Below are 24,135 nucleotides of genomic sequence, written 5' to 3' on the forward strand. Positions count from 1 at the left end.
CACCAAATCCTGGAAGAGCGGCAGGGAAGAAGAAGGCTGCTGCGGCGGGCTGTCACCTCAAGGAGAAGGGTGACGTACCAAAGCCTGTGATCCAGAGGAACCCCAAAACCCTTCCCACACCCAAGCTCACGGGACGGGGGGATGAGAAACGGAACCAGGGAGGAGGGTGGAGGCCTAGGACTGCTGAAAACCCAGCCCTGGAGATGAGCTCTGGGAGCACGAACCTACCGTACATGGTGTGCTCTGGAGGGTCAGTGGGGCTGCAAAGTGAAGACAGGCGGAAGACTTCGAGAGACTTGAGATTCCAGCCACTTGTGGGACAACACAGGGACCCACATCCGGCCGCTGTGGGACAAAAGAGAGGCGGGCAGTCTGAGAGACTTCCTAACAGCGAGAGAGCTGCTGAAGGGGCAAGGCTTCCACAGAGCTTGCCGCTCAGGAGAAAGGACAGGTGCGCCAGAGTGCCCAGGTGCACTCTGCCCGGCAGGTGGGGAAACTTTTAGGAGCTCCGGGCGCTCCATCCCCCTGGCTGACCTCGCAGCTCCGAGGCCCCCTACCATGCTGTGACTGATACACACGGCCTGCCTCCCTGCCGGCACCGGCCTGCAAACCGGCCACCCCCACCATTGCACCAGGCCAGCAAGAGGACAGCCCCACCTATGGCAGCTTCTCCCTGTGTGCTCCGCAAACTGGCCCTGGCAGTGGAGACGGACACTGCAGCCAGGAAGCAGGAAAGACCTTTTTCCTCCCGCCGGTGGGGGGGCACCAGTGCCACTCCCCTGTGACCCCCACCATCACCCCCAAGGGCTGAGCAGCTCCAAAGAGTAAAGCTTCTGGGAGCTATAGGGTGCATCTACAAATATGAACCTTCAAAGGAAGCTGGTAACAGGATTCAAATCAATCTTCCTGAAAGAATCTCAAAATAAACATCAGGAACTGCTCATGGAGCTACAGAAAAAAACTTCCACTGTCTCTTGAGTGCAATTCTCTCTCTCTACCAGGAGCACTGCTGAGGCCCTGTTCTGAGGGATCCTGGGACAGCCCAGCAGGAATGGCAGAGCTCTCGGGTCCACCCTGGCCAGTGCCAGGACAGTCCCACACGGGGTCTGACTGAACTGCGAATGGGGGACACCGCACATCTAACTCCACAGGAAAGACTACAGTGCCGCATGCTAGCCTTCCCATTAATGGCTAGTGGCTAGGTGGCTCCACTGATACCAGGTGACGTCAACACCCCGGGCTTTATCTCCTTGGCAACCTTTTTTCCCTATGACCCTCGAAAGCAGCACATGGAAAGATACTACCTACCAGTCTCCACACCATCTCACTTCTCAGCTTAGGATCGATGTTCCTGTACCACATCTTCTCCTCTTCATTCCAGTTTTCTCAGTCAGCTAGTGTTCTTGAAAAAAAAAATTAGAATTGGAATGAAATGGCAGGGGGTATAAGATTCTGTTTGAACACCATCAATATAACAAAAAGACATACTACAGTATGGGATAATATATTCACAGATAACATATCTGGATAAGGGGTTGCCATCCAAAATATGTATTAAGAGCTCACACACCTCAACACACAAAAAGCAAATAATCTAATTACAAACTGGGCAGAAGATCTGAAGACACTTCTCCAAAGAAGCAATTTCAGGTGGCCAACAGGCACATGAAAAGATGCTCCACATTGCTAATCATCAGAGAACTGCACATTAAAACCACAATGGGGTATATCACCTCACACCACTTAGGATGGCCACTATCCAAAGGACAGACAACAGATGTTGGTGAGGATGTGGAGAAAAGGGAACCTTCCTACACTGCTGGTGGGAATGTTAGTCAGTTCAACCACTGTGGAAAGCAATATGGAGGTTCCCAAAAAAACCAAAAATACTATTTGATCCAGGAATTCCTCTCCTAGGAATTTACCCTAAGAATGCAGCAGCCCAGTTTGAAAGAGACATATGCAACCCTATGTTGATCACAGCACTATTTACAAGGGCCAAGAAATGGAAGCAACCTAAGTGTCCATCAGGAGATGAATGGATAAAGAAGAGGTGGTACGTATATACTATGGAATATCATTCAGCCATAAGAAAACAAATCCTACCACTATTTGCAACAACACGGATGGAGCTAGAGGGTGTTATGCTCAGTGAAATGATCCAGGTGGAGAAAGACAAGTATTGAATGATTTCACTCCTCTGAGGAGTATAAGAACAAAGCAAAAATGGAAAGAAAAAAACAGCACCAGACTCACAGAACCCAAGAATGGACTAACAGTTACCAAAAGGAAAGGGACTGGGGAGAATGGGAGGGAAGGGAGGGATAAGCACGGGTAAAAAGAAAGGGGGTATTATGATTAGCATGTATAATATGGGGGAGCATGGGGAGGGCTGTGCAACAGAGAAGACAAGTAGTGATTCTACAGCATCTTACTACGCTGATGGACAATGACTAATGGGGTATGTGGGGGGGACTTGGTGAAGGGGGGAGCCTAGTAAACAATGTTCTTCATGTAATTGTAGATTAAGGATAACAAAATAAAAATATAAAAATAAATTACTTCTGGCAAGTAAATTGTAAAGGCAAAGCAAGGTTTAAAAATAAACTAAGATCAACTGTTGAAAACCTAAATATTAAAAAAAAAGTCTTTAAATTTCAACTGCTTGATGAAAGTAGAAGTTTCTAAGTTGTAATCAGAGACCAGAAATCAAAGCATAATAAGCCTATTTTTTTATTAAGACAAGCTCCTGAAAAATAAGATACTTTGATTTTATGTGGCAATCTTTAAGAAAAAAATCTCAATTACACGAATCAAAAAGTCACACAAATAGAGGCTATTCCTGAGATCATTTTAAATTCATACTTCAGAAAAACAAAACTTAAAATATTTACCTGTGAGCACTAAAAAATCAAATACTTAATCAGGTTTATATTTACTGTTTGCAAAATAAAATTCTAATGTACTGATACAGAAAACAAAATGACAATAACATCAGTAAAAACAAAAAGAACACCCAAGTAGATACGACTGTAGCAGGAGTACAGAATCTCAGAGCAGGTTTCATTACAAATACTTAACTGTGTGTCATTTGAAAAGAGTATTTATTCAGTCTTGAATAACCTTGATGCAAGTTGCTAAAGACCACTTTTACTACAATGATACATTAATAACAAATTTTCAGAAAACTATGACTAAGTAGTTAACTATTCCAGCTGAATAAATCAAATACTTCAAACATCTTATTGTTACCTGGAATGCAAACACAACCCTTATTTCCTTTACAGAAAATTTGATATAATTCTTACTAAACAGGTAGCTTTGATTATGTAATGCATGTAACAAAACAAAACAAAATTTCAAATTAGAAAATTATTTCAACTGTCTCAAAGATCATGACTATCTTAGTTCAACACAATGGGTCAAATTTAGAGGGTAATGGAATAGAAATACATAGGTGAAGAAAATATATTCGAAATTTTGCTTCATTCAAGGTAACTTTTATCATTAGTCATCAAATTTTAGTATTGTTTTATAACTCAATCAAAAGGGCAGGGACAAAAACCAACTATCACCCTGTGAGTTAGAAAAAGACCCCTTCTGAGCCACCTTTTCCTTCTCTAGGATGTATTTTAGCCCTACTTGTTCTCTCAGTCAGGCACTTTCGTGTAGGGCACACTTAGCCTAACAAACTATACCTGGTAACTCTGTACAAGCAAAAAGCTTCAGAAAGGATTTTCCTGCCCCATTGCAAGTCTGAGAAAGTACAGAAGAGTTCAGTCCTCCATCACTTAAGAAATTCATGCAAGATGAAGGAGGGAGGATGCAGGGAAGGGAACACAACGAAGAAGAAAGACTCCTCCTATTTGCTCGCCTTCTCCTTGCAATAAATAAACTTCACATAAATTATTTCCCATCTTACTCCAAAATTACTTAATGTGACTTACAGAAATATTAGTAGAATAGAATGCTTTCGAAATACAAATTAGTATGAATAAAGGGAAAAGAAGAGGATGCAAGAAAGATGAAACACAAGGTGACGGTGGAACACAGGAAACACCTAAGGCTTTGCACAACTCTAAAATGTTGGTGGTTCAGGCTCTTAGCTTCTTAGCAATCCATGAAGTGGAAAACAAGATCTAATCACAAAATTTTCATTCCATATACGAAGTGATTCATAAACAAGCACCAGAGCTTTTCCTAGTGCTCAGAAGTAAGAGAAACTTCTCCTTTACTTTTCAATAACGGGACACTGGACAGTACTGTAATTTTCTAAACAGCATCTTTATATAAATTAGGTAATAGATTTCCTATGAAAGTTTCCTTTAAAATTTCCTCAACACAGCTAGGGTCATAACATAAGGAAAGCTATCCAGAAAATGAACCATCTTGCTAGTAAACCTTCTAAAATTTAACCTGGGGTTATACGTATTCATTTATTGGATTTGAAACATTTTTTATATACTGTGTTGCTTTTAGTAAATAGTTACACCAGAATGTATTCATCTGGGACTTTAAACAAATACTAACAATCCCCAGGATGTTTGTTAAATTCATAGTCCATTTTCATATTGCAAAGTCCTATTTCATTTTCTAAATTCAGGCTCTTCTGATGGATGAGTAAGTAAAATGGTCATGCAAGCAACAACTGTGGCTCCAGATCAGATGAAGACGACACTGATACATAGGTCCAAACACTTCAAGGAGACCTCTTCTTAAAACTTAAAACAGTCCCTCTCTTGATTCAAAGGCAGCCCGGCCGAGCCGATCCCGCAGTTCCGCGGCCCGGACTCGCCCGCTCCCGCTCCCGCTTTCCACCTTGCCAAGAGCCCGGAAAGTGAAGTCCACAGGCCACGGTGGCGCCGATAGGCGAAGCACCGCAGCCGGAACCGGCGTGGGTCTTGGCTGCCCCTCAGGGTGTGTCGGGGTAGGAGCAAGGTCAGCCCGACCCGGACGCGAGCCACACCCCACTTCCTTCGGGCCACTGGGAGCTGCAGCCCAGAGACGCGCCCGCGGTCCCCGCACGCGGCAACCAGCCACTGTGCGCCGGTCGCTGACAAAGATGTGATACAGGCCCAGAGAGAAAAAGTGGATTCTTGCAGTCATTTCATTGGCACTGGGGAATTTGAAAGAAAGGCATGGGACCACCCTGGGGCCTAGAGGTCTGTAGGGGAAGACTGGCAGCAGCCCAAAGAAGCTTCTGGCACAAGGCCAAGAGGAGCCCAGAAGCCCAGGGCAGGGATGAGCGGACGGTAGTTCTGAAGAAGACCTCAGCACAGAGATGCCAAGTGTTGGCAGTTGGGAATCTGGAGCGCAAAGAAGTGGCAGGGTCTGAGGGACACCAGAGACACATGACAGTGTCTTTGGAATTCTGTTTTTTCTTACTTTTAAATGATGGAAGTGACCTGGGCCTTTTTGACTGCAAAGAGACCCTGAGAAGCTGGGAAAGACTTCCAGGGGAAAAGGGATGGAGGCTTGGACTGAGGTGGTGGGAGGGGAGGTGCAGGAAGGTCAGCATGTCTTCTGGGTGCCGGTGGAGGGGACAGCACCGAATAGAGGTGAGGAGAGAAAGAGTTTGGTTTTGTGTTTAAGTTTTTGGTGTGTAAGAGACACCCAAATGGAGATGTTGGCAGGCTGGACTAGTTAGGGACCTAAAAGCTCTAAAAAGGGGATGGGAGCCACGGGAAGGAGGGATGAATAGGGGGAGCGCAGAGGATTTTTAGGGCAATGAAACTACTCTGTGTGGCACTAGAATGGATATGTTATTACACGTGTCCAAACCCAGAGACTGTAACTAGGAGTGAACCTAATGCGATCTGTGGACCAGAGGGTGACATACCTCAATGGGGGTTTACTTGTCATGACAAATGTGCCACCCTGGTGCTGGAGTCGACAGTGGGGGCGCTGTGTAGGTGTGGGGTCAGAGAACAAATGGAAACTTGCTGTACTTTCACTCGGTTTTTCTGTGAACCTAGAACTGCTCTAAAAAGTAAAGGCTATTTTTTAGAAAGTTGAGGGATTAGTTTGGGGACAAGCAACAAAGATAAGGTGGGGGAAAGGTCCAGTAGAAAGCCACAGAGTGTCGGGGGTGGGCAGAGACTTGAACACTAACTGATGCAGGCCTGCCATGTGCCAGCGCCCTCACTCCAGCGTCACTGGAGGCCCGGGAGGTACGTCCTTAAGAGACCTTCCGACACTGGAAGGTGAAATAAACCGCAGGGGCTTGAACTGAGGACCGCTGGATGCCTTCCATCGCTCTGCTGCTGTCGCCGAGGAGATCTTGGAGCAGCATAAGGACCTCGGAGATCGGCCAGATCTGCTTTGAGATTGAGATCAACAGACCAGGAGATCAACAAGTCCAACAAGTGGTTCCAGAGCCAGTGACTCCCTGTGTGACTTAAAGGAAGCTTTGTTTCTATGGATTTACCTATGCTACATATTTCATATGAAAAGAATCATATAACATGCATGTGGTCTTTTGGGTCTAGTTCCTTTCATTCAATATGCTTCTTTGAGTTTCCTCCATGTTACAATGTCAATCCTTAGTTCCTTTTTATGGCTGAATAATATTCCATTATAGACTATAGTATGATTCTGAGCTCCTGCATTAGGATCCCCATCCCTTTCTAAACATTTGTTCAACAAACACTTAATGAGCACCAATTAAACACAAACGAGATGCTCAAGGGAACTAGCGGAGGAATCACGGGGCCTCAAGCTTCTTCGCTTAAATACATTTTTTAAATTGAAGCATAACATTTAAAAGTGCCCAAATCATACGTGCACAGCTTAATGAGTGTTCACAAAGTAAATACAACTATTAACTTTAACACAGGTCAACAAATAGAATATTATTTGTACCCCATTCTTGTCTCATGACTTTCCCCCTAATTCCTTATTTCTCAAGGTAGCCATCATTCTGCCTTCAAACACTCTATAGGTAATCTTTGCAGAATGCAGAGGTTTGGAGCAGACACCTGCAAAATCAAAAATCTGTGTAAAACTTTTCATTCCCCAAAAACCTAACTACTCACAGCCTCCTGTTGACCAGAAGCCTTACCGATAACATCAACAATTAACACATATTTTCTGTTACATGTGTTATTTACTGTGTTCTTACAATCAAGAAAGGTAGAGAAAGGAGTATGTTTTTTCAAATCATCATAAATCACTCTCTCAGCTTGCACCTAGTTGGCGGTGACATGGCAAAACACACTAAGGTTGAAATTGTCAGTAGGTACAGGACCCATTATGGTGCCTCCCTCAAGAAAATGGTGAAGAGAAAAGAAATGAGCCAGCACCCCAAGTACTTGCTCCTTTTGTGCAAAAGGTGAAGAGACGAGTTGTGGGGATTTGGCACTATGGTTCCTGCATGAAAACACTAGCTGGTGGTGCCAGGACCTACAACACCACTTCTGTCACATGGCCATGAGAAGACTGAAGGAACTGAAAGACCAGTAGAAGCGCCACCATTTGAAGCATTGCTAGACAATAATAAATGGCTTAATTTATGTAACCAAGAAATATTTGTCACAATTCTCCAAAAATTTTTCCAACATATTTATTTTAAAAATATGCATATATAATCAGACAACACAAAGAGATAGAAAGCATCCAAATTGGTAAGGAAGAAGTTAAACTGTCACTATTTGCAGACAACATGATATTATACATAGAAAACCCTAAGGACACCACTGAAAAACTATTAGAATAACTGAATTCAGCAAGGTTGCAGGATACAAAACTAATACACAGAAATCTGTCACATTCCTATGTACTGACAATGAACTAGCAGAAAGAAATCAGGAAAACAACTCCATTTACAATTGCATCAAAAAGAATAAAATACCTAGGAATAAACCTGTCCAAAAAGGTGAAAGATCTTTACTCTGAAAACTATAAGACACTCATGAGAGAAATTAAACAAGACACCAATAAATGGGAATCTATCCCATGCTCACAGATAGAATTAACATTGTCAAAATGGCCACCCTGCCTAAAGCAATTTATAGATTCAATGCAATCTCTATCAAAATACCAACAGCATTCTTCATCGAACTAGTACAAATAGTTCTAAAATTCATGTGGAACCACAAAAAAACCCAAATAGCCAAAGCAATCCTGAGAAAGAACAAAGCTGGGGGCATTACATTCCCTGACTTCAAGCTCTACTACAAAGCTACAGTAATCAAAACAAATTGATACTGGTATAAGAACAGACACATAGATAATGAAACAGAACAGAGAGTCCAGATATAAATCCACACACTTTTGGTCAATTAATATATGATAAAGGAGCCACGGATATACAATGGGGAAAAGACAGTTTCTTCAACAACTGGTGCTGGGGAAACTGGACAGATACATGTAAGAGAATGAAACATATAAGAGAATGAAACTGGATTATTGCTTAACTCCATACACAAAAGTAAACTCAAAATGGATCAAAGACCTGAATGTAAGTCTGAACTATAAAACTATTATAAGAAAACATAGGCAAAAATCTCTTGAATATAAACAAGCAATTTTTTCCTGAACACATCTCCTTGGGCAAGGAAAACAAAATGAAAAGTGGACAAGAAGGATGCCATCAAAATAAAAAGCTTCGGTACATCAAAGGACACCACCAGTAGAACAAAAAGGCATCCCACAGTATGGGAGAATATATTTGTAAATAAACTGAGATGTTACAGAGTCATTAGCTATATGACACATGATAAAGGGTTAGCATCCAAAATATATAAAGAACTCACATGTCTCAACACCCGAAAAACAAATAACCTGATTAAAAAATGGGTGGAGGATCTGAACAGACACTTCTCCAAGGAAGAAATACAGATGGCCAACAGGTACATGAAAAGATGCTCCACATCTCTAATCATCAGGGAAATGCAAATTAAAACCACAGATATAACCTCACGGGTTGATCACTATCCAAAAGACAATAACAAATGCTGGCAAGGATACAGAGAAATGGGAAGCCTCCTACATTGCTGGTGGTAATGTAAATTGGTGCAGTCTCTGTGGAAAGCAGTTCCTCAAAAACTAAAAATAGAAATACCATTTGACCCAGTAATTCCATTCCTAGGAATTTACCCAAAGAAAACAAAATCCCTGATTCGAAAAGACACAGGCACCCCTATGTTTATCACTGCACTATTTGCAATAGCCAAGATTTGGGAGCAACCTAAGTGTCCATCACTAGATGACTGGATAAAGAGGTGGTACTTATACACAGCAGTACATTATTCAGCCATAAAAAGAAAAGAAATCCTGACATTTGTAAGATGGATGGATCTAGAGGGTATTATGTTCAGTGAAATAAGCCAAGTGGAGAAAGACAAATACCATGTGATTTATTTGTGGAGTATTAAAAAAAAAAGCAAAACAGAAGGAACAAAATAGCAGTAGACTCATAGACACCAAGAAAGGATTAGTGGTTATGAAGGGAGAGAGGCTGGGGCGGGTGAGGGGTGGCGAGGGTGCAGGGGATAAAGGGACACGATAATTTGCAGTCACAATGTAAGCTGGCCACAGGGATGGTAGTACAGTATGGAGAACACAGCTAATGACTCTAACACCTCACTACACTGAGAGGGGTGAGGACCTAATAATATGAGGTTAACCGTTGAACCACTGTATTGTATATTTGAAACTAACAAGATTATATATCAAGGGAACTTTAATAAATATGCATATAAACGGGAAAAAACAGTCCCTCTCTTGCTTTTCCAGGGGGCCTTCTATTATCCTGCTTAATTCAGCAACCTGGGAGCCCAATCTGTGATGATTTTTATTCCTCCTCAATTTGGTATTTCTAACCAAGAAATGGAAAAGAAATCTAACATAAGAGTTTCTAGATTGGTATCTTCCCATTCAGTGTACACCAATTTAGATTCATTTTAGAGTATGAATCTTTACACACTTTGGCAGGTTTTATTTTTACGTTACTGGTGGGGGAGAAAAGAGTAAAATTAGTATCAAGAGAATTTCCTATCTCCCATTTTATCATACAAGAAAAAATAAGGTCCACGATGGCAGCATCTCAATATACCATATATCTGGACTTACTACTACTAAAATTTAGCAATGCTACAATCTGATATTTAATAAATAGGCAGTAGCAAATTGTATCTTCCATTACAGTTGGGTTTCCTCTTCTCTGCCTCCCAAAGATGCCAAATTGATATTCTCCTACTGCCCACATTATGGTCATGTTGTACCCCGTTGCTTTCCTACCTCATTATCAGTTTGAATCTCACCACTTTCAGGATGCTCCTCTCTCAAAAGCCTGGCTATTTGGGACCCCAAAACCTTCTCATCCTATTTGTTTTAGCTCTGTATTACTCTCTAATTATTTTAGTATTTCCCTTACTAGATATTGGAATTCCTAGTTTTTATGTTACCCACTATGAATAATGAAATGCAAATGCTCTAAGTACAAATTGACTTAATATGATGCATTAATCAACTACATACATGTAACAGTTTATGGTTGTTCAACAGAACTAAGATATTTATTAGGATTTCATCAAGTAAGCCAGAAGGCCAATTTTTTACCACAAAGGTAATTTCCAAATGGCATACAATCAACCCATATTACATCAAACCTTAGGCTCTTCTACTTTTAAGCTTCTCAGAAGAATTTTAGTTGTGAGGACAACTTTTGAGAACACTACCAAAAACCAAGTATTTTGTAACTTATTGTCAGACCTCAAATTGACTAAGATTAAATGACAGTGGTATCCAACAGTTTGATCCACATTTGAACTCATATACATAACCCAGAGTCAGGCAACCTCTTCTATTACTAAATGAACTCTTCCAGTGTGTAGCCACTGAAATTTGTTATTTCTGAATTTCCTGTTTTATGAAAATTCAAACCTTAGTGATCTCAACATACAATCTTTAGTATTGTAAAAGGTAGCGGTATTTACATTTGGCATAATATGTACACTTGCTTAATATTTTCATGCAATTAAAACACTCCTACATTTAAAAATATATTGGAAAGCACATGCTTAAGAAGCTCAGTATTAATTATAAGCTTAAATCAATCAATATTATATTCTATTACTTTAGAAAGTTATAGGATTAGAATTTTACATTAACCACTTAAAACTGTTTACTTCAGAGAATAAAAGTAGGAAGCATTATCTATAATATAAATTAAAAAGCTTTTACCAATTTAACAAGGATGTAATTCAATTTTTCTTTTTCTTAAAACACAAACTGTAAAGAATAAACCAAAGAAAGCTACAAATATGTATGTATTCATTTAATGCAACATAATAGATACACACAGAGAATATTCATTTTGCTGCAGAGGAACATACATTGCATAACAATGAGATTTGCTAATGAAATCAACCATCAACCTGGAATACATATGTATTAAACCAAGACCTCAGTGTCATTTTCTTTTTTTCTTTCATTTTTTTCTTGACCTGGTCAGTATTTTTGTCCTTTAGATTTTAGAACTTTGGTAAAGAAAAATCAAGGCTATAATGTTGTAGTGTGGTGCTTTTTATTCATCACATTTATTTTTAATGTATATTCCAACTGTTCTGCTTCTACCAGCACTATTAAAGTATCGTTTGTTAGGCTGGAGAAAGGAAAAACAAGGACATGCAAACAGAACAGACAGATGTCATAGGGAGAACAGACCAGACCCCAAAGTCCGTGCCATATATGGAAAGGGGGCAGCTCTCCCTGAATGCCATCCTGATGTGCCAACTAAGACCCGGATGTCAGCCTCCTCCCTCTTGGAAGGAAAAAAGTTTCTAGTTGACTATTGTCACCTTTAGCCAATCATACCTCTCCACACCCCCTAGGATAGCTTGCCCACTACTCCCTCTCCTAATCCCTTATAAGTGCCCCACCTCCCTAAGCGGGTGTGACTTCTCTGGCCTCTGACATGAAGGCCACAGAACCTCACCTGGGGGTATTTAAATAAATTACCTGGCCCTTTGTTGCCTCTCTTTGCCAGCTTATTTCGGCTAGAATTTATCTTACATCTTTGAGGGGAAAAAAAAAAACAATGGATGCTACCAGAAGAAACAAAGGAAGTTTAATTCTATTCATAATTGCAACATCTGACATAAATTCCACATGAAAATTTTTATAGCAATGTTAGTACCTACTTGATAAGGAGTAAGAATACAGTATTTTTAAAATCACTTTTGTAATAATGTAATTCCAGCAATTTCTACTACTGACAATATTAAGTGAAATAATGTAGGGCTGACATAACTATCATGAAAATTATTTTAATGTGTTTAGATAAAAATTGTAATTTTTCCCCCAAAACTGCTCTGCTGTCCTGGTCTACAAAGTTAATTACTAATCTCCATTTATCAAAAGTAAATAACTGAGAGTTTTCTTAAAAAACTATTATTTAAATCCATGATTTAGTTACTATAATTTTCTATAAAAGCCCAAAAGACTGAAAATAGTTGATATATTTTAAATAAAATGATTAATGACACTCAAAATTGATTTACTTCTTTTTGAGTATAAGCTACTTAGCTAAATAACTGTCTCATTGGTTGTTTACACAAATTAGGTTTTCAATTCACATGTGCTACAGATAAAATTAACAGCTTAACCTGCAGTGGCATATAATTGCTGTTAATTCATGATAATAATAATTGCTTTTAAAAAAAAGCAGTACTTATACCAATACCAACTAAAACAGCCTCAGCCAAACAAAATTAAGTGCATGCATGCAGTGGTCGAGAGGACACCTGGAGCTGTGAGCAGTAACAGTGGTTTCTCCCAACCTGCCCTTTCCCTTGACTTAGTTTGGTTTCACTGGAATTTCTTTCTGGAGAGGAACTTCCCACCCCTTACTCCTGAGGCTACAGCAAAAATTTCTATTAAAATGGCAAAATATAAATCAAACTGTAGAGAAACAGGCAGTTTAAGCAAATGTCTATAGTAATAATGAAAACCTACTATCTAGGACCAAGACTGCAGTCCTAAAATGTGGATAGGCTTTGGAAAGTCAGCTAGCTCCTTGCTACTCAAAATGTGGCCCACACACAGTCCAGCAATGATGAAACTTTTTTTTTTTAAAGAAAATCAGAATTTAAAGCCCCAGCCTACGTATACTGAATCAGAATTTTATACACACTAAAATTTACAAGCCATGATATAGGAAGTTCAGCCTACCTAACAATTTGTATACTAATTCCAGTAATTTCTGATATTCTAACAACTCAAAAATTCAAATTCAGATACAGAATATTCAGAGAACAGACAGCTTACCTGCTATACCCAAAGCCCATTACGTATCATTTGCTTTACTTTTTCAAGTCCCATATTCATTATAAACTACTGATCTTCAGTTTGTGGTAATAAAGGAGTAAGAGGGATTATTATCATTTTGTAAGATCTTGGAAAATCTTAAATACATGGATACAGTTGAAGTATTTACACTCAGTGACTATTTTAAACAATTTCATCAGAAGAGTCTTTCCTAAATAAAATCTTGTTTAGGAAGGAGCCCAGTATAGTAAAATGTAAATAAAGGGCTCTGCTTTGGGGAAGGGAAGGCATCCAGCAGTAGCCAAAGCATCTCAACAGAACCAACTCATTGGATTCATCAGAGTGCAATTTGGAAAACTGTGCCTTAAGGAAACTACTTAAAAGTCTAAAAACAAACTGAGTAACTGTTACACTAATCACAAGTTCATTATTGATCAAAAGTGAGCCCTAAAGATCTGTTTACAGAAACCTACTGTTGTGCCCTAAGTTATGAATTCCAGAAGACCACCAAGAAGCCAACACCGATGCAAAAGCAAAGAGCCTTTATTCGAGCTAGCTCGAGCTCGATCTCTCATCTACACCAATGCAAGATGCCAGAGAAAGAGAGCAAGTTTCAATACCACAAAGGTTTTATGGGGTTCTAGGGCAGTTGGTGGGGTGATGGTCGTGGCTCTGGCTGATTGGCTGGATCTAGGTATAGTTGGTGGGGTGATAGGTCGTGGCTCTGGTCAATTGGCAGGGTCTAAGGGTGGTGCGTGAGCTTTGCTGACTGGAGAGGAGACCAAGCTCCGATTGGGTGAAATAGGATCCAGATCCTGATTGGCTGAGGTAGGATCTGGGTCCTTATTGGCTGAAACAGAATCTGGGAGCTTGCCCTTTCATTCCCCACTTTCTCTGGATCCTAAGAAAGGACCCAATCATGGGTCTAATAAGGTTTTGCAGTTATAAGGAGATAAAGGCTGATACTGTTGTCTTAGCACCATTAGCTGGACTGTATTAATTCTATCTTTAATAAAAGTTATCAGTTTATTGAGGATACATGGTCTAAAGGTAAAAAGATTACTAGGGGCTTATATTGAGCACGGAGGACAGTTGGACGGCCCCCAAGTGGTCTCTGAGAATCTGGACCAGCCTGTTGATGATACAGGGCCCAAGGGGTTAGTAAAAGGAGTAGGATGGCAAGGGGTCCTTGAATATTAAAGATAATTTCCTGCCTTGATTTCTCTCTGGGACACTGGCGCCTTGGTTCGGGGGCACATCAAAAGACTGTGTGCCCAGCCTCTAAGGTGGGCTGAGATATATTGTCTATTTGCTAAAGAAACCTGCCTAATTTTACTATGCCGTCTACAGCTGGGTCTGCATGCTAAGTCAATGGCTCAGCTTGTAAAATTACCTAGTCAGATCTGAAGGAGGGAAGACAGCACATAGGCCTGAGCCTTTCAGTATGCTAAAGTGAATCTCATACACGATTACAAATGATTAGCATAATAAAACATGTGCTACTCTTCTTTACCTGGGAAACATTAACTGATCTCACTGAAGAATGATTCTAGAGCTTAATGTTCAACATAGTTTTAGTACGGGGGGGGAGGGGTTCCAGCATGTAGCTACGTTGCTCTGATTGCAAATATTCTGCCTTGCTTTCTCCAGAGGCTCTCACCTTATTCTGTCTAACACTGGTCCCTGTCTCATTCTCCCCTCTACAGATGGAGACCCTAGCTGCTGCTAGGGAAAAGGGGCGATGACCGCTCTGGCTGCTTCGTGCTGAGAGGGGGCGCAGTAAAGGGTGCAGCTACGTCTCCATCACTGGTCAGTTGAGAGGGCCTCAGAAAGTTGGTAATTCTATTCTGGGTTTCATTTCTATTACTATTGGCAGTTTTGCGGCTTCTAGGCAAGATAAAACAAATTGTGTTATTAGGTTAAGTAGCAACATCTGGAGTTGGATTTTCTATTCTGGAAGGACAAACTTGATGAGATTAAGAATGCATGGCTGAATATGAGAACTAGAAATATGAAGACTCTGAGAATCATGGTCAGGTATGGGGAAACTATAATTCTGGATTTTAGGATTTAATATAGATAAGACAGCATTATTGAAACAACACTTTTCTCTAAAATCACCCTTATTTTTATTAGAATTAACCAGATTAAGAAAACAATTAAGAGTTGGCTTGATTATTTGCATAAATGCAGCAAGAAGAGCAATTGATTACATAGGCTCTTTTAAACGTGCCTTGCTGTAACTTTTTGTAAGGAATTTCAGATTGAACTTTTAAAGGCCTCTTGAGGCCAGACAGCCAAGCCAGACTTGCCATCAGGTTTTGCCTGCAGTACCTATAGATTTGGGTGAATTCCTCTCTTCTTGAGGTTCCTGTGCCTGCCAGGAAGTGACCTTCCTTACTCACCTGGTAGAGCTGCTGGGAACTCTGTAAGCAAGGTACCAGGCCAGTTCTTCCAAGGGGCTTTGTTGGCTTTATGAAGTCAACCTTAGTTCCTTAAAGCTGTCCATATCTGAGTTTATGCACATGTCTCTCAGGTATGACATTCCAGTCAAAGCCTTGATAGTATAACCTGTGTTTTTAATTGGTCCTCTTACAAGGAATGCAGGTTTTTATTGAACTTATGCAAATAAACATACTGTCATGAAACATAAAAATACTGAAAGCTTTTAAATTCTTGAGGGTTCAGGTAGAGAGAATGATAAATTCTGCTTATAAAGGTATTGATTGTCATTCATGAAACTGTTGTCAGCTTAAGAGAAAAAGCTTAAAACACTTTATCAGCAACATCTGAAACAAAAAGTCACAAAACCATCTTCCTTAGTTCATTTAATCCTATGTAACCAATACCTGTTCTGCTGAAATCTAGTTCTTTACTAGTGTAGGAGTAATAAAACATTGACTATAAATGGCAAAAGACTTACAAATGACAATGGTTAAAGTGATGAGAGCTTACTGCAAGACAGCAGACATAAGTAAATTCGGATATTTCTGTAACAAAAAAAAAACATTCAGTAACAAAGTTTAGCATCATTCCCTTTGACAGTGCTTTCCAGGTAATTAAGCAGGTAAGTATATATCAGATAAATAAGCCAAATTAGTCAAATAGTTTCTCCAATGAGAAAAAAAATTCCACTGACATGTTCCAGGGGCCTTCTGAAAAATATCAGAGTTAACTAGAGGTAAAAGTACCTTTTTGAATTTGATTTTGGGAAGTTGTCAGAAGAAAGTTTATTTGGCACTTGCTTAAATAGTATTATAGGTTGCTATGAAGCAATACTTATCTATTTAACCAGAATGACAAAATACCTCAAAGGCAAATAAAGAAGTTTACACAGTTGTTAGCAAACTTTAGCTTTTAGTCTTTTTAATATTAAGATGTCTATTTTCTTAAATACTCAGACAACTCATTGAGACTTTAAGCATGAGAAACTTCTTTGATAAAACAATTAGAAAGCCTTTTGCAATCGTTCAACATTAAGAGCTGACGAACAGTTTAAGAAAACTTTGTCTTTTTAACTGAAAACAAAATTCTAATTTTGCTGTGTACTTGATACCGATTCATTTGCTTTAATTTTATATAGCATGACCATATTAAATTCTTCCAAAGCTTTCTACAACCTTCTTCTTATATTTAGATTTCTCTTTCTAAATAAACAGCTGTACAATAGTTACGTTCTTTTATCAAGACACGTTCTTTAGCATGCAGAAATGTTTTCCTTATTACTTTAAGTAATTTTAATTAGAACTTAAAACCATTAGGTACCTTAATTTCTAGTGAACACTGAGAAGCAGGCTATTGTAAACTGTTAACACTAGCATTCTTTAGATTGACAAATTTATGAACATTTTATAATTTCTGTAACTATGAGCTTTACAGCACAATCTCTCACTAAACATAAAGTATATCAACTTAGCAAAACTTTAAGATTTTAGGTTACTACAAAGATTCTCAGGCTGCAGGTAGGTATACACACTGTAACACACAATTAAAGAGGTGTTCACTTGCCACACTCATTTAGTTCACTCATTGGTAACAACTATGCTAGATTACTTACAAGACCTTTACTGAGTATTAGACAAAGCCAAGCCTTTAAGCATTTTATTCTTAAAAGATTTAGCTGAGAACATCGACTTAAATGACCTTAGGTAAACTTAGGCAGCTGATAACTACAAGGACATGCCCACCTCAGGCAAACCCAAATTAGCATTAATGCTTGACATTTTTTTATCAGATTTTCTGGAAGTTTTACAATGCCCAATTTTCACAAAGCGCTTGTCTTTAAATCAATTTCATTAATACCATCGGAGGTAGAACGATATTTTCATTTACACACTTAGACACACAAACATACAGACTGAGGCATAATGATAAGGTTCCCTCCCTCTGGCAGCCATCCGACATTGGAAACTGGCTACTCACTAGAACAAAAAGCCTGCCACCGACCCTTCTGGACTTCCACACTGAGGTTGTTAGCACTTCCCCTGATATCTTTAACCTGTAAGAGAGTGGTTGGATTAAATGTTCCCTCCGGCAGCCAGCCAACGTTAAAGGACGGCCACTTGAGGTGCAGAAAACACTAAATTTTCTCCTCCTGATGTCCGTGCTCAAATTGTGAGCTCTCTCCCTAACGTCTTGAGAAAAATGGTCTGTCATGAGAGACAAGGGGGTTGTCTGCATCTGTCCCATTTCTTCTGTCAACAAGACTAAGACAAACACGACAAACAACAAACAGGCGCCTACAGAGAAGAATCTGCTGCGGCCACGGAGGCAAAACTGAAAGTAAGTTGAGGGCCTGTTGGACTGCAGCGGCAGCCGACTTTCCTCACAGATGAGGACCTCGTCCTCCAGATGGGGGGGGGGGGGGGGGGGGAAGGGACGTCTCCCAAATCCCCTGGTCGGCGACCCGCCAGCGCGTCCACCCAAGTCAATGCCTACGCAGATACAGATAGGAACTCCTACAGGCTTATACAGGCTTGCTCGCAAACAAAAACAGTGAGACACAGATAAAGACAGAGTGAGACACAGGTAGACAAGGACAGACAAATAACTGAGTGCACTCACCAGCCCGCACAGGGCCCTCCGGGTCGGGAGTCGTGGGGGTCTCTGGGGTCCCAGACGAGCCCCCAAATGTTGTGCCCAAAGTCACGAATCCCACAAGACCACCAAGGAGCCAACACTGATGCAAAAGCAGAGAGACTTTATTCGAGCTAGCTCGAGCTCAATCTCTCATCTACACCAGTGCAGTGGCAAGATGCCAGAGAAAGAGAGCGAGTTTCAGTACCACAAAGGTTTTATGGGGTTCTAGGGCAGTTGGTGGGGTGATGGTCATGGCTCTGGCTGATTGGCTGGATCTAGGGGTAGTTGGGGTGGGGTGATAGGTTGTGGCTCTGGTCACTTGGCAGGGTCTAGTGGGTAAGCTCTTTGCTGACTGGAGAGGAGGGAGACCAAGCTCCGAATTGGGTGAAATAGGATCCAGGTCCTGATTGGCTGAGGTAGGATTCGGGTCCCAATTGGCTGAAATAGAATCTGGGAGCTTGCCCTTTCACTACTAGTCAATTTAGTTTTATTCTATCGTTTTAAAGAGCACTAGATATAATTATATAATTAAGCATCTTTTCTAATTCAAATTAATCTCCTCCCAAAACAGTCTAATTGTTGAGGTTGGTTTTAGTTAATATATTATTTTCAAGTGAATTATTTTAGTTAATAGTATGCCTACCATATGTAAGGCATTATGTTAAGTTTTACAAAGGCAATATAAATGGACAAAGTAGTCTACTTATCACCTTGGAAAGATAACACAATACATGGAACATAGTAAGTGCCAAAAAATCTATATAAATATAGTAGAATGGGAGCAGTATTAACTGCAGGTGTTAGAAGAGGCTTCATGGAAAGATGCCTCCTGAAGCAGGCCTTGAAAAGTATGTAGGATTTTGAAAGGCAAAGAAGGCTAAGTGGAAGAACTAGGAAAAAAGGCATCACAAGCGGAGGTAAAACTTGTTTTTGAGTAACAGAGGCTGAAAACATTGGGTTTATTCACAGAAGAGCCTGAAGTCACTTGCAGGCTCCCAATAACAAGAATCTTGCGTTGTTCATTTTACAGCAATAGTACCTACAAAACTCAAGGGTCAATATACCTGTATAGTATAGTAAAAGCATTAAATATCAACTATTTGAATGAATTAATAAATGCAGGTAATCTAGTCTGGCTGTGTATAGGGCATATGCAGAAAATAGTGGTTGAAAAGGTAGTTTAGGACCTTATAATAGGTAACCCTGAATACCACATTAAGTGTTTAAATTTAACACTGCGAACAATGGTAAACTAATTACATGAGAAATACTCATCTAGCAGTTTCAAGCAGGATGGATTGGAGCAGGAAGAGATTTCCCATAGAGAGATTGCAATACTCACTCTGGTGCAATAGTTTAGGCAAGAAGTAAGGGTCTCATCTAAAGTTGTAGCAGTACAGTAAAAAATACAAACATTATTATGAATGAGATAAAATGAATCAAAAAATTTTATTACTTCGTGGCTGTGCAAAGAGCCAGAAATTAAAAAAAAAAATGTATAAGTAAAATCTACTGGACTTTATAGCAAGTTCTATACAGAGGAAGTGGGAAGGCAAAAAACAAAGAAATCCCAAAGATGGGCAAAAATGAAAAGCAGGAAATCTCTTACGCACTGGTAGTGCCAACTGGTATAAACACTGTATAAAAATATTAAGCAATACATAGTGAAATCAAAGCTGTATGCCATTTCCATCACAGCAATTCCACTTCCAGATATAGAATCCAGAAAAGTTCTCATCCATGTGCACAAGAGGTCATACACAAAAAAGTAAATTTCAGCACTATTTGTATAGTGAAATATTGGAAAAATAAATTAAAAGGTTGTGGTATGTTTATACAACAAAATAGTATATACCAGTTAAAATGAATGAACTAGAGCTACACATATTAACATGGATATATATCTTTAGTATATAAAAACAACCACCTGAGGAAAGAAAAAGTTGTATTTACTTCTTACTCATTTTTAAAACAGAGCAATCCTAAATCAGTGAAAAAAGGAAATGGGTATGTCTTTATTAATGAATGATGGATGAAACTAGTCTCTGGAGGACAAAGGATGAAAATCAAAAAGCGCATCTTAGGTTTAGTGGGGGGATGAAAGAGTTTTTTGTTTGTTTCTACAAATGTTAAGACTTGAAACCATAAAACTGGAGAAAGAATAGGTGGTAAGCGCTTTGATGTTGGTTTCAGCAAACTTTTTCTGAGTATGTCTCCCCAGGCAAGGGAAACAAACGCAAAAGTAAACAAGTGCGGCTACATCAAACTAAATGGCTTCTGGGCAGGAAATGAAACCTCTAAAAGACAAAAAGGAAACCTACTTGTTAGGCAGGAAATTAGCTATGCGTGAGATGGAAAGAGAAAAAGGCCAGCAAGTCCACTAAAAAGACCCAAAACTAATCAATTAAAGCTCAAAAAGCCAAGAGCAACTTAATTACTTCTTGGCAAATAGTGAATCAGTGGCATCTTATTACACTGATGGACAGTGACTGCAGTGGGGTATGATGTAAGGGGGGGGGGGGTCGTGACATTATGTGAATGTCGTAACCACATGGTTTTTTTTTCACGTGAAACCTTCATAGGAGTGTATATCAATACCTTAATAAAAATTTTTAGAAGATAATCTTACCTGTTTAACTTCCTGGGTGTTGATATGCAACCTTATCTTTAAGATGGGGTGCTCCCTGCCTTTTACTATGTTGTTAGTGGCTGGGCTTACTTGCCATATATTAATTGCCCAGGTTATATATCACTTGATTAGGGGCTAGAGGAGGAAAAGCAGCATCTGGGCAAAGGCTGAACTAAATGTCACAACAGCCTCATTTAATTGACACAATGAAGACATGGGCTACACGTAGAAGTATTTTCTTATACGCGGGATGTTTACACAAACATTCCAGGCCGGGTTACTCCTGGCTTCTTAGTTTTAACTAATCTTCACTGAAGAATGTTTATACTCCTAATTTGGTATTTTAGAGAATTAATGTGCTCTGAGTTTGCTGAATTGTTTAATACGGAGTTTTGGTGTAGGGGTCTTTTTCCAGAGGCCCTCACCCTACTCTGACTACACCCACAGTCCCCGTCTCAGAATCTCTGTGGCTAGTTAACTTACTCAGCTGCAGATCACAAACGAAATGACAGAAAGATATGGACTTCTAAATACAAGAAAATGCACTGTCAGTTCCCAGACCAAAGCAAAGAAACTTCATTCCCAAATAAATACGAGAGTTGTCTTATGAAAAAAGTTTTTAATTCTAAAGGTGCTGCCTCCGGGCGGCCTCTCGCCCGCCGCCCCGCCGCGGGTCACACTTGAACTTCCGCTCGGCAGGCCGTCGCCCTCGAGGCCCCCGCCGAGAAAATCCACACACGGCACAACGCCCACCGGCCTCCCGTCTGCGCGGCCCGGCCCGGCCCCTCCGCCTGAGTCCCCAGCCCGGGCGGTGGGAGCAGGTCGGCGGCGCCGCTCCGGGCGGGGCGGACGCGCACCGCGGGGCGGAGAGCAGCCGCCCTCGCCACCCGGGCCCGGACGGAGGAGCCGCGGCTCTGACGGGCCCCTCTCCCCACGCCAGGTCGAACTTCGCCGGCCGCTCGGACGTCCGCCCCGGGCGCACCCGCTCCGCTCCCTCCCTTCCAGGGCGGCCCCTCTGGCGGAGCGCGCTGACTCCCGGCGCCCGGCCGGGCCCCGCGAGCCCCCCACCCGCGTCAGCCGCTTCCCGGCCCCGCGGGCCACGCGCTGCCCGCCCAGCCACTTCCACGGCCGCCCCTTCACCGGCCCCACCGAGACCTCAGGCGGAGGCAGGGGTCCCCGCGCCCAATCCGGGTCCGGCCGCGCCCCGAGGCCACGTACCTTCCAGCCCGCAAGGCCGTCGCTGTCGCCTTCACCCCTGAAGCGGGGCCCGCTCTGGACGCTCCGCCGCAGATCCGCGGCAGCGGGAGCCGCTGCTCGGCCGAGCCCTCGCTGGCCTTGGCGATGCGGTCGGCAGGGGATAGGCTGCCCCACGCGCTGCGGCGGGACAAGCGGCTCTTGCCGACGCCGAAGGCAGGCCCGCAGCGGCATCGGGGTTCCTGGTCGAGCCGCCCGACGGCGCCAGGCTGGAGGAGGCAGAGCTGGACTGGCTGAAGTCCGGGTGGAACAGCGGCTCGAAATCAGGGTCGATCTCCACCACCTGGGGCGCTTCGGCCACAGTGGCCCCCGCCCGCCGCCCGCCGCGGGAGAGCCGAGAGGCGCCGGGAGCCCAGCGGGCGCGAGGCGATCCGAGGCTGGGGGCGAGGACAGTGCAGCCAGCGCATGCGAGGCGGGAGGATGGCGCCGCCGAGCACGGAGCGCGTCCATCAACATCGGGTCTCCGCGGGCCCTCTGCGCGGGCGGGACGGCTCAGGCCGCTCTTCCCCGGGCCGGCGGACCGAAGCACGGAGGAGACGGTGAGAACCGCTTCTCTCTGCGGTGCTCCGGACGCTACTGACTGATGAATACGGAGGCGGCGGCGCCTGCAGCTACTACGCAGCCGCCGGACCTACGTGATCTGCGCGCGCGCCCAATAGCTGTCTGCTCCGCGGCGCCCCGCGCTCATTGGCCGCGAGGACCGTCAGTCGGGGGCGGGCAGGGATTCCCACCTTCCCCACTGTTATTCAACATAGTTCTGGAGGTCCTAACCACGGCAATCAGACAAAACAAAGAAATATAAGGCTTCCAGATTGGTAAAGCAGAAGTCAAACTGTCACTATTTGCAGATGACATGATAATATACATAAAAAACCTAAAGACTCCACTCCAAAACTACTAAAGTATCTGAATTTAGCAAAGTTGCAGGATACAAAATTAATACACAGAAATGTTTCATTACTATACACTAACAATGAACTAGCAGAAAGAGAAATCAGGAAAATAATTCCATTCACAATTTCATCAAAAAGAACAAAATACCTAGAATAAACCTAACCAAGGAAGTGAAAGACCTATACCCTGAAAACTACAAGAAACCCTTAAGAGAAATTAAAGAGGACACTAACAAATGGAAGCTCATCCCATGCTCTTGGTTAGGAAGAATTAATATTGTCAAAATGGCCATCCTGCCCAAAGCAATCTACAGAATTAATGCAATCCCTATCAAATTACCAACAGTATTCTTCAGCGAACTGGAACAAATAGTTCTAAAATTCATATGGAAATGCACATTAAAACCACAATGGATATCACCTAACACCAGTTAGGATAGCCAACTTCCAAAAGACAAACAACAAATGTTGGCGAGGATGTGGAGAAAGGGGAACCCTCCTACACTGTTGGTGGGAATGTAAACTAGTTCAACTATTGTGAAAAGCAGTACGGAGGTTCCTCAACAAACTCAAAAATAGAAATGCTATTTGACCCAGGAATTCCACTCCTAGGAATTTACCCTAAGAATGCAGGAGCCCAGTTTCAAAAAACCATATGCACTCCTATGCTTATCACAGCACTATTTACAATAGCCAAGAAATGAAAACAACCCAAGTGTTCATCAGTAGCTGAATAAAGAAGAGGTGCTACATATGCACAATGGAGTATCATTCAGCCATAAGAAGAAAACAAATCCTACCGTTTGCAACAACATGGATGGAGCTAGAGGGTATAGAGGGTATTATGCTCAGTGAAATAAGCCAGGCAGAGAAAGACAAGTACCAAATGATTTCACTCATCTGTGGAGCATAAGAACAAAGAAAAAACTGAAGGAACAAAACAGAAGCAGACTCACAGAACCCAAGAAAGGACTCACAGTTACCAAAGGGAAAGGGACCGGGGAGGATGGG

At 41.8% G+C, this 24,135-nt stretch overlaps 2 protein-coding genes across 4 annotated transcripts in view; both read right to left on the reverse strand.

The window, feature by feature from the left end:
* Positions 1–209: 209 nt before the first annotated feature.
* PCMTD2 (protein-L-isoaspartate (D-aspartate) O-methyltransferase domain containing 2) overlaps positions 210–24,135 on the reverse strand; it is a 62,897-nt gene continuing 38,971 nt past the window's right edge. The window contains exons 8-9 of one of the 2 annotated variants that reach the window (XR_005058102.2): positions 1,309–1,402; positions 210–345 (exon numbers count right to left, since the gene is read on the reverse strand). The gene's annotated coding sequence lies outside the window, so the exon portion shown is untranslated. Of the gene's footprint in view, positions 346–1,304; positions 1,403–24,135 lie in introns of both variants that reach the window. The other variant, XR_012131182.1, reaches the window with a different exon arrangement.
* Positions 1,413–22,876, reverse strand: LOC140849425 (uncharacterized). 2 transcript variants are annotated; one of them, XM_073236303.1, is made up of 3 exons: positions 22,196–22,876; positions 18,334–18,448; positions 1,413–6,316 (listed from the first exon to the last, which is right to left on the reverse strand). In XM_073236303.1, the coding sequence occupies exons 1-3, from the start codon at positions 22,685–22,687 to the stop codon at positions 6,153–6,155; spliced, it is 771 nt and encodes a 256-aa protein (XP_073092404.1). In that variant the 5' UTR covers positions 22,688–22,876; the 3' UTR covers positions 1,413–6,152. The 2 variants fall into 2 exon arrangements, with proteins under 2 accessions (XP_073092404.1, XP_073092405.1); XM_073236304.1 differs by lacking the exon at positions 18,334–18,448 and having other exon boundaries at positions 22,196–22,871.

The sequence above is a fragment of the Manis javanica genome, chromosome 5, assembly GCF_040802235.1.
Source record: "Manis javanica isolate MJ-LG chromosome 5, MJ_LKY, whole genome shotgun sequence".
Lineage (NCBI taxonomy): Eukaryota > Metazoa > Chordata > Mammalia > Pholidota > Manidae > Manis > Manis javanica.